The 14,321-nt window shown below is 57.6% G+C and overlaps 1 protein-coding gene across 1 annotated transcript; it reads right to left on the bottom strand.

The window, feature by feature from the left end:
- Nucleotides 1-1,357: 1,357 nt before the first annotated feature.
- PTGDR (prostaglandin D2 receptor) lies at nucleotides 1,358-5,151 on the bottom strand. Its single transcript, XM_027744463.2, has 2 exons — nucleotides 4,169-5,151; nucleotides 1,358-1,960 (listed from the first exon to the last, which is right to left on the bottom strand). Exons 1-2 carry the CDS (start codon nucleotides 4,988-4,990, stop codon nucleotides 1,694-1,696), a joined length of 1,089 nt encoding a protein of 362 aa, XP_027600264.1. The 5' UTR covers nucleotides 4,991-5,151; the 3' UTR covers nucleotides 1,358-1,693.
- Nucleotides 5,152-14,321: the final 9,170 nt, after the last annotated feature.

The raw sequence follows: 14,321 nt of genomic DNA, 5'->3' as shown, positions 1-14,321 counted from the left end.
GGGACCTTTCCTGGAGCAGGGACCTTTCCTGGGGCAGGGACCTTTTCTGGGACAGGGACCTCTCCTGAAGCCTCTCTAGGAGTGAATCCTTGCTGGGATCATGGGCAGATGATGCCCTATCTCAGCCTGGGCACACACAGAGCACCCACAGCTCACGTTAATTGTTGGATCAATGATCTTGGAGGTCTTTTCCACCTTAACAATTCTGTGATTCTGTGTTGCTGAACACTCCCAGTCTGGCCATGCCTAGTCCATCTATCCTGAGGGGAGCATGGATCTGTACAGTGAAGAAGACCCCAGGTTAGGGGGGATGACAGCAAGGTTTTCCAGAACCATTATCTCATCTGGCCACGGTGGAACAGGTCCAGGGAAAACCACGGCGCAGGCTCAGAGTTGTTGACTCTGCAGCCCCACGTGAGCCATCTCCAAGTCAATACCAAGCCAGTAACATGAAACCAGTGCCTGAACCAACCCTCACTTCACTTCTTTCTCCTTAGAAATCCCTGAGGAGAGACATCAGGCAGGGAGCTTGAAGGTCCCCCCAGAACATCCCCAAACAAAGCTCTTCCCTTTCCTCCAGCTGGGAAAACCTGGCTGATCAAACAGCCAGAGCCAACCCAAGCAGGTCACCTCCAAAAAGCCCCAAGATAGAGTTCCTTCCTTCAAAAGCAGAATCTATTTGACACCAAGAGTAAATATCACGTGAGAGCGGGCAGGAACACGGCTACACCTTGCAAGGCTTAACTAAACAGAGGGAAATATTCTCCCTCTCTCCTCCAAGGACACCAAGCAGCTGGTCATCATAATTTTTTTGGCCTAAATGGTCACTTGAGGCAGATATTAAACCCAGTTAATATGTGTGGTTGAGGGGAAATGGACCTTTCATTAAAATGATCGTTCGTCTGCACGCTTGCACCGAGAGCTCGTACCAGGCTCTGTGTTCTCTCAATTATTGCTCTTATTAAGGCTTGGGATGATCATAAATACTGAATTAAAACAATTACAGCAGGACAGGTACATCTGAGTAACACAAACATAACAGCAGCACTTGGGGGAATCGATCTTCCAGAGAAGAGCAAGATAAGGGCAGAGAAACCGCAGCCCTGCTCGGGGGATATGAAGGATCCTGACGGGCATCCCAGAGAGAAACCCTCCCTGCCCTCTGGCTCCTCGTCACACCAGGAGCTGCTGCTCAACTTCCTGAGTCTCCACGCCCCCAAAGGCTCCCTCACACCCCTCGCCCAGTCTGGGGACACCCCAAACCAGCTCCAGATAACCCCCCCTTGGCGTGGAAGGGGATCACGCACAGGACAAGGCGATGGAACAGGGCTCTGAACCACTTTATTCGATGGGGACACACACACAGTTCTCCTCCCTGTGTGTCCTCCCTGCCCTGAAGCCACACACCGAACCCCTCCTGCTTTCCTGGAGCCGGGCGCTCCCCAAATCCTCCACAAAGCGCTGCTGCTCGGAAAATTCACAGGTACCCGGGAGCCCCGCCCCGGTTCCTCTCCGGGGCGAAACGCAGCCTGGGGAGGGGACAGAAACCCTTCACAGCGCCCCTCGCCGCGAGCTGGACGCTGTCCCTCCCTGACACAGCCCTGTACTGCCTCGGGATGCTCCAGGGCAGGAATGGGGGGCCGAAGGCTCCTTATCCTCAACAGCAGCCGCCGGCTTCTGCCAGAGCCACATCTCAGGGGATGCCGAGCTGCGGGGGGTCTGTCCTGCGCCAGCCCGGGGGACAGAACTGGCCGTCACCGCCCGGGTCGGACCCTTTCAGGCTGGACTTGCGGGAGTGGAGCCTCCGGCAAACCCTGCGGACGAACGAGCGGAACACGGAGGTGCGGAAGATGATGAAGACCCAGGGATCCACGATGGAGTTCACGGAGAGGAACCGCAGGGCGCTGAGATCGGCGTTCTCGTTGATGTCGGCGGCGAAGGCCCCCATGTACGCCCGGATCTGGCAAAGAAATCAAGGAAGCAGGGAAAAATTAGGGAAGATCTTGCTACAGCGATTAAAAAAAAAATCCCGGGGGGGGGGGAGGGGCAGGAAAAGAGGTTTTAACCCCTCGATACCCCTACACATCACACCAGTACGTGTTGTGGGTTGCAGATCCAACCGGGAGTTGGGGCTGGATCACGGCTGGTTATGGCACAGGGATTCCGTGTCAGGGCCAGGATGTTAGAGCTGGAGAGGTGTCCCTGGTGTCTGGGATTGTTTCATGGATGAAGGAAGCATTCAACCTCCACGGGCTGCAGCAGTGGGTGCTGGTTGGGGCACCCCACTCGTGCTGCCCCCGCTGCCGTGGATACTGGACTCGGCATCCCTTGGATAACTTGGCAGGGATTCACCCTGCTTGTTTGCGGATCTTGGCAGGGATTCACCCTGCTTGTTTGGGGACCACAGGGCTTTCACTGAGGTGATCACAAAACCGGTATGAGCCAGTCGTGCCAGGGATGCTGGCGGCTGATGTGCCACTATTTTGATTCCAGCGGTGATTGGGTGCACAGGAAAAGGAGGTGGCAGTTGTCACCAAGGGCAGTGGCAGCACCTACAGACCCAACCCCCACCCTGATCTCGGGGAGCCCCCCCTGCGGCACTGGCTCTGCCTGCAGAGGGTGATGCCAAAGTGGGGCTGCAGGATCCGGTCCCAGCAGTTGGAGGGGGGCAACAAGGGCTGAGGGGTCTCCCATCCCCACCCCACTAGTGGGAGCCGCATTCCTGAGGGAGAAATGGGAGGATTTCAGAGAGTATTTCCCCCAGGTCATGAAATCTGGTGCAGTTCAAAGGATCTGCTCAGCACCTTTGGGACAGGGGGCTGGGAATGGGGGGGATTACTGAAGGGACTAATGCAATGAACTGACATCCCCCCAAAACTTAAACACCTCTGGGGCAACCCCAGAGGAACAGAGGGGTGGTGATGGAAGGGGGGGTGGGTGTTGTTCCAATGGAGTTAAAGCAGCAAATAGATCCCTGTGATGGGACGGGGGACCCTCTAATGAGATCAAAACAATTATCTGACCCCCCCAAACACCTCTGGGACAGAGTGGTGGTGATGGGGGGGTTATTCCAGGAGGGTTAAAGCACTCTGGGGACAGAGTGCTGGGAGTGGGTATTCCAGGGGGGGCAATGGAATGACCTGACCCTCCCCAGGGCAGGGTTGCGTTGGATGGGGGGGTATTCCAAGGAAGTTTGAGCAATGAATCAACCCCCAGGACAGGGCCATGGGGGTGTTGTGGTTATTTCAGCAGAATTAAAGCAATGAATTAACCCCTCCCATCCCAGGACAGGGTGTTATTCCATGGTTGTTAAAGCAACAGCCACATCCCTGGGTCAGGGTAGGGGACACTCAGAGAGGAGGAGAAGTAATTCCCCGACCCCCGTGACACCTCTGGCACAGTGATGGTGACGGGGGGAGGGGGGTGGTATTCCATTAGGTTTAAAGCAATAAATTAAGGACTGGAGACATGCTGTTGGTGTTGAGGGTGGGCAGCCTCCCAGAATGGGATAGTGGTGCCAGGAGGGCTTATTCCAAGGGCATTAAAGCAGTAATCTAAACTTTGGAGACAGGGTTATTCAGAGGGGACTAAGGCAATGAACCCCCGACACCTCTGGGTGTGGGTGGTGGTGGTGCCAGGGTTTATTCCAAGGACCTAAAGCAACGGCCTGACCCCCCCAGGAGTGGGTGGTGATGATGGGGGGGTTATTCCAAGGGATTTTAGGCAAGTCTGTGGCCAGAGCGTGGGAGTATTTAGAGGGGCACAAAGTATTGCCCTGAGACCCCAGAATCGTGGGGTGGTGCCAGGTTTTATTCCAAAGGGAAAAATCAGCAGTTTGACCGCCCCCAGGACTGAGTGATGCTGGGGGGGGCGGGAGGGGAGGTTGTTGTAAGGGGTTTTAGGCAACGGCCTGACCCCCATGGACAGTGCGAGGGGCTATTCCAAGGGGGCCAAATCAACAATCCAACCTCCTTGGGAGGAGGTGGCGGTGAGGAAGGATTATTTCCCGAGGGAGTTAACCTGGGGAAGGGGTGGCAGGTATTTCGGGGGTGGAGGGGGGTGGGGTGGTGTAAATCAACCACCCGAGCTCCCAGGGGCAGAGGAAGGGGCTGGGACGGGCGAGGAGGGGTGTCTTCAGGAGGAGGAGGGGGCCGCCGGGATTACTCACGATGAGCGGCAGGGAGCAGACGGTGAAGAGGACGGTCATGAGCCCGAGCAGGACGAGGTGGTCGAGCTCCTCCATGCGGGGGGCGGCGGCGGCGGCGGGGGGGGCCCCTCTGCGGGGCTGCCGCCGGGCCATGCCGTACAGGTGCCTCATGCTGCTCACGTTGCAGGCGCCGATGGCCAGCACCAGCAGCCCCATGAGGCCGGCGTAGAGCACGGGGAAGCCCAGCTCCCGCGGGCCCCCGCCGGCCATGCGGATGAAGCACCACGTGCCCGGGCAGTACTGCATGGGCACCCCGAAGCCCAGCAGCGGCAGGGCGCAGAACAGCGCGCACAGCCCGGCCGCCGCCGGCCCCAGCGTGACGCCCAGCCGGCGGGTGAGGTGCCGCCGGTAGAAGTAGGGGTGCCCCAGGGAGAGCCAGCACTCCAGCGCCATGGCCAGCAGCAGCAGGGTGGGGGCCAGCCCGAAGAAGGCCATGAGGAAGGCGAAGAGCTGGCAGAGGACGCCCGGCTCGTCCTCGCCGCGCCCGCCCGGCCCCAGCTCGCTGAGGCTGCGGTTGTAGGCGTAGGCGGCCAGCACGATGGGGCTGAGCAGGCACTTGCCCAGCAGGTCGGTGACGGCCAGCACGGTCACCAGCACGTAGAACGCCGAGACCCGCGGCGGGCGGCCCCCGGGCGACCGGGAACGCCGCCGGTGCTGGCCCAGCAGCAGCAAGGCCAGGACGTTCCCCAAAAGCCCGGCGGCGAACAGCACCGAGCTGGGCACCGCCGACTGCCCGCTCTCGATGTAGCGGCTGCTGCGGCACTGGTAGCCCTTCGTCTCCATCGGGATGGCCCGCGCCGGGATGCGCCGCAGCGGGATGGGATGTCCCGTTCCGCGTTGGGATGTCCCGCTCCGCACTGGACCGAGTGGGATGGATGTCCCGCACCGCACCGGGATGGGATGATGTCCCGCACTGTCGCGGGATGGAATGGATGTCCCGCACCGCCACGAGATGGGCTGGATGTCCCGCAGCGGGATGGGGTGGATGTCCCGCACCGCGCCGCGGCTGCCGGCGGCGACTGTCCCGGCGGGGCGGGCGGCCCTCGCGGAGGGAGGGAAGGAGGAGGGAGAAGGAGGAGGAGGGAGAAGGGAAGGAGGTGCGGTACAACCGGGCACAGCCCTCAGGACGGCCCCTTCTCGCCGCCCGGCCCGCCCCGGCCGTCGCAGCGCGGCCGAGGGGAGGGGGGATTCGCTGCTCCCCCGGGACAGCCGCGGCTCCCGGGAAGAGGGAGGGGAAGGGGCCGGAGGTGAGTGCCGGGGGGGTTGCGGGGGAGGGGCTCTGGGATGAGACACTGGAAGGGAGGGAGTTGGAGCTGAGCCCCTCTGGAGCGGGGAGTGCCAAAAAGGGGACAGGGCTGAGCCCCGGGGGTGGTCATGGGTAAGGGAGTTGGGTCCAAGCACGGGGTGGGGAGTTACTGGTAAGGGGGACTGAAACTTTAGGGGGGTGACAGGGCAGGGGGATGGGGCTGAGCCCTCAGGAGATAAAACAGGGCAGGGGGCTGAGGCTGAGTCCCTGGGGGTGTCACAGGGCTTGGAGCAACCTGGTCTAGTGGAAGGTGTCCCTGCCCATGGCAGGGGGATTGGAACTGGATGATCTTTTGGGTTCCTTCCACCCCAAACCAGTCTGTGATTCTATGACATGATTCAACCTGACCAGGTACCACTTCTACCTGCACCTCATCCCACACACCTGCCGTGTGGTGGTACCTCTGCTGAACCCCCTGTTACCCCAGCCCACATCAGTGCTCCTCTGTCCCACCAGCAAACTGCAGGAAAAGCCCCCAGAGCTTCTTCCAGGAAAAGCAGAGGCCTTTCTAACCACAGAAACTCCACTGCACAACATGCACACCACCTTGCAGGATGCATGTGATGATGAATAAGCATGAAACCCTGTCTGTCTGCTTTCAGACCCCTCTGCTACGCTGGATGAGTGTACACGAAGCACAGGGAAGTATCAAGATGACAGGAGGGGTGGGAAAGGAAGTCTAAGGGGCTAGACATCGGCATGGCATGTTTTAGTGATGGGCTGCAGTTCTTACACTGTGTGAAGGGACCTCGTGACTTCTCTGGAAGAGAGGGCAGGATCTGTTTGTGGCTGTGCCAGTGGAAGTCCCAGTTCTGGAAGGTAAAACTCGTTGCAGCTCAGCTCTGGATGACGGTTGGTGTTGAAGTGCTGCCCTCACTAGGGCTGAATGTGAACCCAGGAGCTGCTTCCTGCCTGGGGCCCGGGGGAGAGGAAATTCAGCCAGCCCTGGGAAGGAATCCGAGTGATATCCTCCAAAAACGATGCCTGGAAAACACACCCTCTGCCTTCTTTAGCTGACCCAGCATCCCGGGTCCTGGAGCAGCACCCACCAACTGCTGTCAGCTCCCTGTGGTGATCCCAGAAGTGGGGAGCAGGGGGAAGATGTGGTGGGATCCCTCAGGTTTTCCCCAGGGTGAAGATTGGGAAGCACACCTCTGGAGAGCTGATTTACCAGGAGGACAATGCCTGTCCTGATCCCTGGAGTAATTAGTGCCAGCCCTGCTGCAGTGCTCCAAGTGCCAGGGAGGATTCATTGGCACAGGTTGCCTAGAGAAGCTGTGGCTGCCCCATCCCTGGAAGTGTTCAGGGTCAGGTTGGATGGGGCTTGGAGCAACCTGGGATAGTGGGAGGTGTCCCTGGCCATGGCAGGGGTGTAGAATGAGATGGGCTTTAAGGTCCCTCCCATCCCAAACCGTTCTGGGATTCTGTGGTGATCCCAGGGATGTGCTACCAGCTGAGCACTGACACTTCACACTCCTGCATCTCTTTTGATGGAGAAGAGACCCAAGTGCTGGGTGTCTCCACCACCACTGGGAAGTTCCTTGACAGCCACCAGAAGGCCAAATTCAGCAGAAATGTGTTGCTTGACGAGAGGAGGAGGAAGAACTGTGACAAAAATAGTTCCTTTTGGAAGTGGGTGTTGCCCCTTGTTGCACCATCTGTGGCTGGAAACTCCAAAGGACCAGGTGACGTTGCTGCTCCTGTCCTTGCACTGCTCGATGGGGAAAGCCTGGCATGGAGAAAGGTTTTTGGGACTATCTGGGTACAGGCACAAGAGACAGCCACGCAGGGCAGATGTGGCTGGGGCTGTCAGAGCAGCCTGGTAGGGGCAGGCTTTCACCTGATCCCAGTTCCTTCCCCAGCTGCTGCAGGGTCTGACGCTGAGCACAGCTGACCACAGCGACCATCCTCCTCCGTGGTGAGGGATGGATCCCTCTCGGAGCCGGGATAGGTGTTCAGCCAGGGGTGTAACCGCAGACATCTCCCTCCTCCACCTCCCCGGGGAGAGAACCCAGCGTGGGCAGCCAGATGCACAGCGTCCCCTTTTCTTTAGGTTCATTTGCATAAACTGCAGCTATTTGGGGAGGGGAAAACGATTTTGAGAAAGTCTCATCACCTCGTATGACGAATCCCTCCCGTTCGTCACGCTTCCGACGTGACCCCCTTCTCGCCGGTCACATTCCAGAATAAAAACAACCCAAAGCGGAAGAAAGAGCAGCCACAAAACCCAGAAACAAACGAGGAGTTGGAAAAACTTGAAGAACCCACAAGGAATTTTAGTTGGGTGTGGTTTTTTTTTTTTCCCCAAAACTCTTGCTGGCTCCCTACGACTTCTCCTCGCCAGCCAGCGCTGAGGGGTGGAGAGTGGGTGCCTATTCCACCGCTTTTCCCTGTTATTGCCAAGCCAGGCTATTCCCAAAGAGCCGCTGCCGCCCGGAGAAGCCGTGTCCGCCTGCTCTTTGTCAGCGGCACAGCCCGGGGCGGCCGCGCTGGGATTTTCTCGCCTTCCTCCAGCTCAGCGCTCCCTTTGGAAGTGTTTGTGGCAGTGTCTGAATAACCTAATTTAGAGCTCGTTAGACGCGGAGGGTTTTGGCAGCGGCGGGAGCCGGATGGAGGGATGCGGCTGGCCGGGAACGGCGGCTTTGGCAGCTCGTCCTGGATATTCGCACGCGGAGCAAACAAGGCTGGGATAGTCCTGCGGAGAAGAGCCGAGCTCTCCCCTCCCCGGGAGCGCTGGATTAACACCGGCTGGTGCTTCCTCACTCATCCCAGCCTTTCTCCCCTTCCCGGGAACCAGAGCATCGCCTTCCCCTCCCCACTGTCCTTTCCCTCGTCTTCCCCAGCTCCGGTTTCCCCAGACTAAACACCCACCGGGCTTTAAGCCTTTCACTCTTTCCAGGCGGCGGGATTTGGGGATTCACAGCTCCCTGCCGTGGGCGGGTGGGTGTTCCCGTTGTCCAAATGATGCACTGACAGGCTGGGGAGGCACCCAGGGTCCCGTGTCCTGGGATCGGAACACAGGGACGGGGAACCCTCCCGGTGGTGATACCCCGGCGTTTTTCCTCGGAGAATTGCGGGATTTCTTTGCTGGGAAGATGCACCTGGCATCTTAAACACACCCGAACATCCTGATTTAAATTGACAGATAGAGGCGGGTCTGGCCTCCGCGTCCCCCCATCTCGACTGTGACAGTGTCCCCAGGAGAGGGGAGTTTTGGGGGGCTGCTCGGTCCCTCGGATTTGGGAAGACAACAGACCCGCTCTGAGTCACCGGGTGAAATCCTGCCGATTGTTTCCAGCTGTGCTATTGCAGCGGGCTCGTCCCAGAGGAGAAAAGAGCCCTGGGAAGCTGGGAATTCTGCTGAGAGCTGCAGGCTCATCCCATGGAGGGTCCAGGGGCTGCAGCCACCTCCTCCCGCTGCGTTTCAGGGGGCTGCATCCTGCCAGGGGGAGGAAAACAACGGGAAAGAAAGCAGCCCCGAGGTGGGAAGGCGTTGGGCAGGAGGGGAGCTATGGAGCAACGCTTCCCAGTTGCACAAGCCCTGCCCGGAGCAGGGTTTGTCCCAGCTGTGGGATGACCGGAACGGGCAAGGAAAGTGTTTTGGGCTCGGTGGCGTTTCCAGCGCAACCAAGGGAGAGTCACGGGGCGGGTGCACCACGCGCGGCCCCGCGGCGGGATCCGGGCACGGGTGGGAGCAGGGAGGGGGCCGGTGGGTGCAGGGAGTGAGGGGAGAGGGCTTGGGATCAGGGCAGCGGGAGGGAGAGCAGGAGGGGATCACCCCTGGGATGGGGAGGAAGCGTGGGTTGAAGGGGGAGAAGGAAGGAAAAGAAGGAAAGGAAATTTCAGGAAAGGAAAGGAAGTTTCAGGAACGGAAAGAAAAGGAAATTTAGGGAAGGGGAAGGGAAAGGAAAGGAGAAAAGAAAGAGGAAAGGAAAAGGAAAGGAAAGAGAAAAGGAAAGAGGAAAGAGAAAAGAAAAGGGAAAAGGAAAGAGGAAAGGGGAAAGGAAAGAGAAAAGGAAAGGGAAAAGGAAAGGAAAGAGAAGAGGAAAGAGGAAAGGGAAAAGGAAAGGGAAAAGGAAAGGGAAGAGAAGAGGAAAGAGGAAAGGGAAAAGGAAAGGGAAGAGAAGAGGAAAGAGGAAAGGGAAAAGGAAAGGAAAGAGAAAAGGAAAGAGAAAAGGAAAGAGGAAAAGGGAAGAGGAGAGGAAAGGAAAGAGGAAAAGGGAAGAGGAGAGGAAAGAGGAAAGGAAAGAGGAAAAGGAAAGGAAAGAGGAGAGGAAAGGAAAGAGAAAATGAAAGGAAAGAGAAAAGGAAAGGAAAGAGAAAAGGAAAGGGAAAAGGAAAGAGGAAAGGAATGGGAAGGGAAAGGAGGCACCTGTGCGTGTGTGAGTGTTCAGGTGTGTGCGTGTCTGGGCTGTCTCTGATCGTCACCTGTGGGTGCCGGGCTGTGCCACCCGTGGGTGTGAGCAGGGACCACCGGGGGATGCGGGGGCACAGCGAGGGGTCCCGCTGCTCCGTGGGAGCGTGTCCCGGTCCTGGGAGCGTGTCCCGGTGCACAGCCCCGCGCGGGCGGCAGGCGGCGGCAGCGGGCAGCCGGGATCGCTGGAATCGCCGGGACGCGGGACCCGGTCCCGCTCCCCGCCCCATCCCCGCCCCATCCCATCCTTCCTCGCCTCATCCCATCCTTCCCCGCCCGGCAGCGCTGCCGAGCGCTGCCCGACTTATCCCGCAGCCGCAGCTCCTTGGCTTCCCTCCTCTCCTTTTTTCCGTCTTCTTTCTCTCTTTATTCCTTCTCTGCTCTTGGGAGACCCCACCTGCAGAGCTGCCTCCAGCCCTGGGGAACAGCAGCACAAGGACGTTGAGCTGCTCGGAGGCCACGGAGATGCTCCAAGGGCTGGAGCCCCTCTGCTCTGGAGACAGGCTGGGAGAGCTGGGGGGTTTACCTGGAGAAGAGAAGGCTCCAGGGAGAGCTGAGAGCCCCTTGCAGGGCCTAAAGGGGCTCCAGGAGAGCTGGAGAGGGACTGGGGACAAGGGCTTGGAGGGACAGGACACAGGGAATGGTTTCCCACTGCCAGAGGGCAGGGTTAGATGGGATATTGGGAAGGAATTGTTGTCTGTGAGGGTGGTGATGCCCTGGCACAGGTTTCCCAGAGAAGCTGTGACTGCCCCTGGATCCCTGGAAGTGTCCAAGGCCAGACTGGATGAGGCTTTTAAAAACCTGGGCTAGTGGAAGGTATCCCTGCCCATGGCAGGGGGTGGAACTGGATGAGCTTTAAGGTCCCTTCCAATCCAAACCCTTCTAGGATTCTATGATCCTTCCTGCCTTCTTTCCTTCCTTCTTCCTTCCTCCCTGCGGGGGGAAACATCCCAGGAGAATTTGAAGCTCAGTTTAGGGGGAGAAGGATCCCGAACTAAAAAATAAAACAAAATAGCAGGAAAAACAACAATCATTAAATGCAAGCAGGCTGGCTCACTGCTTTAGGCTGGTGAAGCCCACATGTGTGAGGACTTACAACCCTCTGAATCTCCGTGGGTCTGCAGAGCTCCCCTGTGGATACGCAGCCCGTCCCAAGGAGTGGCCTGGGCAGAGAAGGCCGCTCCCAAATGTGCTGCCCATGTGTTTTGCTGCTTCCCATTGAATTTTCAGCTACCCCAAGCCCTCTGTCCCTGTTTAGCCGGATCGCTCAGCCCTAAAATCCCTTTCAGCCTGGAACGCCGCCGGGGCTGCATCCGTCTTCAATTTAAAGAACAAATCCTCCCGCCTCCAGTGGGAGCTGCTCCGTCCTCTGCCGGGGCCGGGTGACCTCGGCACTGCTGGAGGCTGGATTTTGGTCACAGCAGATGGAAGGGGCACGTGTCGAGGGAGAATAACCTCTTCACCCAGCCCGGAGAAGCTCTGCGGGACAAAGGCTGGCAGGAGAGCCAGAGCCCGGAAAATGTGGCTAAAAGCATGTTTGCTCGGAGAGGCTGTCAGTGGGAGACAAAGGCAGGAAGCAGATAAAGCAGGCAACGAGGCTAATTGCTGGGATTAGTCACCCCGGAGCATTCAGGGGCTGCAGGGGTCAGGGCTGGAGGCCCAGGGAGGTCAGGCGAGGAGAGATGAGCTGGAAAGAGGTTTTGGGGAGAGCCTGGGATTTGTTAGAGCCACGGGAAGGGCTGGACCCCATCTCTGATGGTGCTCCCAGGGCAAGCCACGGGGTCCCAGCTCCCCTAGGAGCTGGTCTAGTGGAAGGTGTCCTTGCCTGTTGCAAGTGGATGGAATGAGGTGAGCTTTAAGGTCCCTTCCAACCCAAAGTATTCTGGGATTCTGGGATTCTATTTCTCCCTGCCCACTCCCAGATGGGGAGAAGTTGGTCAGATTTCAGGGGTAGCTAATCCATACAGCAAATAAACCCTCATTCTGCAGCAAACTCTTAATTCAGAGCATAAACATCTAGGGAAGAGCCTCAAAGCAGCAGCAGCTCTGCCCAGGGTTTGTCAGGATCAGACTTGTGTTAGGGGAGGTTTAGGTTGGATATTAGGAAAAGGTTCTTCCCCCAGAGGGTGGTCAGGCACTGGAACAGGCTCTCCATGGAAGTGGTCACAGCCCCAAGGCTCTCGGAGCTCAGGGAGTGTTTGGACAAGGCTCTCAGGGACAGGGTGGGGTTGGGGTGTCCAGGAGTTGGATCAATGATCCTTGTGGGTCCCTTCCAGCTCAGGGAATTCTGTGTTTCTATGCTATCAAGAGTGATGGGGCTAGGCAATCTGTGTCTGCTGTGCTTTGTGCTGCAGGGAAAAACACAGGACTCCTGGAAACACTGGACCTGGGCTGATGTTATCTTTGCCATGAATCCATCCCCTCCCGACGGACGCTCCCAGCCCCAGCACAAACCCCTCTGGGCTGCTCTGCCTGGCAGATGAAATCCCCTCTGCCAGGGAATTTGCTGGAGCCTGGACCAAATATGGAGCTTGTGGCTAATCTTGGGGGAAACAGGGAGCAGGAATCAATCAGTGTCAGGCACATTTGTGAGCTGTGTGCCGAGCTCCTGGAACACCGGCAGCGCGGGGGGCTCCCAGGGATCCGCCGGCTCATCCGGCAGCTGCCGTAGCAAAAACAGTTTGCAGCAATATTTAGAGAGGGGAAGGAAGGAAGGAGAGCTCCAGAGATTAAAAAAAAAAATAAATCCTCTTTTCTTTACCTTAAAATACATTCTGAAACCTGGAGCAATCCTTTGGGCTGCGGCTCAGATGTCTCAGGAAGCTTTTCCATGTGGGAGAGGTGTTTCCATCCCGTGAGTCTTCAGCTCCCCAGGGTGCTGGGAGATCTGAGCTCCACTTTCCAGCTGGGAGGACTCAGCAGCTTTAATTCATAGAATCCTAGAATTGTTTGGGTTGGAAGGGACCTTAAAGCTCATCTCATTCCAAACCTCTGCCTTGGGCAGGGACACTTTCCACTAGAACAGGTTGCTCCAAGCCCAATCCAGCCTGGTCTTCCTTCTCTCCATGCAGTGAACCACTTTCCCACATTTCTTCTCTGTCCAAAGTGCTCAGGGCCAAGAAACCCTCCTCTTTCTATAAAAACCTAGTTTTCCATATTATGGACCCACATGTGGTCCACACTCCATCTTCCCAGTTCTCCATAAGTACAACCTCTCTCCCAGAACCCCTCTGATACCCTGAGCAGGAAATCTGTGCTGGGTGGCAGCTGGAGAGTATGGGATGGAGCCTGTGTGTGGAAATCACCTGCAGCAGGGGTGGATATCCCTGAGGATGCACCTCAGCGAGTCCTGATGTGCCTCCTGGTCCATCCCTGGACCACCAGGAAGGGTGTCCCTGCAGTGGGCTGGAGGGAGAAGGTGGTGAGTCATGAGGCGAAGCTGAGTCAAGGAATCGAGACCAAAGTTAATGAGAACCGTTCCCAAAAATGGACATGTCGAGAGCTGGGTGGGAATCTGCCCTGCTGCCACAGCTTCCCTGCTGTCAGCACCCGGCGGGATGCTCCCAGGAAAGGGAACAGCCGCAGGGAAGGCACTGAGCCCAGCCAGGAGCCGGGGATGGAGCCAGCAGGAGAGATCCCTCGACATGGCCACAGGGAAGCAGAGCCACCCCACAGGAGGGGCACGGCCACCCAGTGATTCCCCCTTTGTCCTTGACACAATGCAGGGGTTTTTCCTTCTGTTGGAAAGCTGGGCACCAATTGTGGATCCTCAGATGGCTCGTAAGGGTTGAGCTCAAATCGAAGGCTGTGCCCAGCTTCTGGGTCAAGGGGGCACTTAATGGGGGTCTCTCCTTCTTTTTGTCTGGTTCTATAGATTCTCAGAGATGCTGCTGTCAGATTTGGCTGAATTTATCCAACAGATTCCAGTTATTAAGGATGGAGGGATTTTTTTCTACAATTCCCTGACAGGAGGCTGTAGCCAGGTGGGAGTCGGGATCTTCTCCCCAGTAACAAGTGATGCACAAGAGGAAACAGCCTCAAGTTGTGCCAGAGGAGATTTAGATTGGATATTAGGGAAAATTTCTTCCTGGAAAAGGTTGTCCAGCCCTGGCACAGGCTGCCCAGGGCAGTGGAGGAGTTTCCGTCCCTGAAGGGATTTAAAAGCTGGGTGGATGTGGCACTTGGGGACATGGGTCAGTGGTAACCTTGGCAGTGCTGGGGGAATGGTTGGACTTCGTGATCCTAGAGAGCTTTTCCAACCTAAACAAATCCCTGATTCCACAAGGGGGAATCCCATAGACATCTCTCTTTCTTAGGCCATGAAGCCAAAACACTTGTGTGTGCTGATCCAGGGAGCTCAGGGGTGCACAACCCCCTCTCTGTGAGAGCCCTTT

This window comes from Pipra filicauda, unplaced genomic scaffold (assembly GCF_003945595.2).
Source record: "Pipra filicauda isolate LSUMZ 115617 unplaced genomic scaffold, ASM394559v2 scaffold508_size1329835_pilon, whole genome shotgun sequence".
Lineage (NCBI taxonomy): Eukaryota > Metazoa > Chordata > Aves > Passeriformes > Pipridae > Pipra > Pipra filicauda.
Note: the sequence above shows the minus strand (reverse complement) of the source record. Positions and strands in the feature narration are given on the sequence as shown.

Bases quoted from the DNA above. Each gene is read 5' to 3' on its own strand.
- PTGDR (XM_027744463.2), bottom strand. From the start codon at position 4,990: ATGGAGACGAAGGGCTACCAGTGCCGCAGCAGCCGCTACATCGAGAGC. The intron at 1,961-4,168 runs GTGAGTAATCCC...TTTCTTTGCCAG, and splicing joins TCTGCTCCCTGCCGCTCATC to ATCCGGGCGTACATGGGGGC.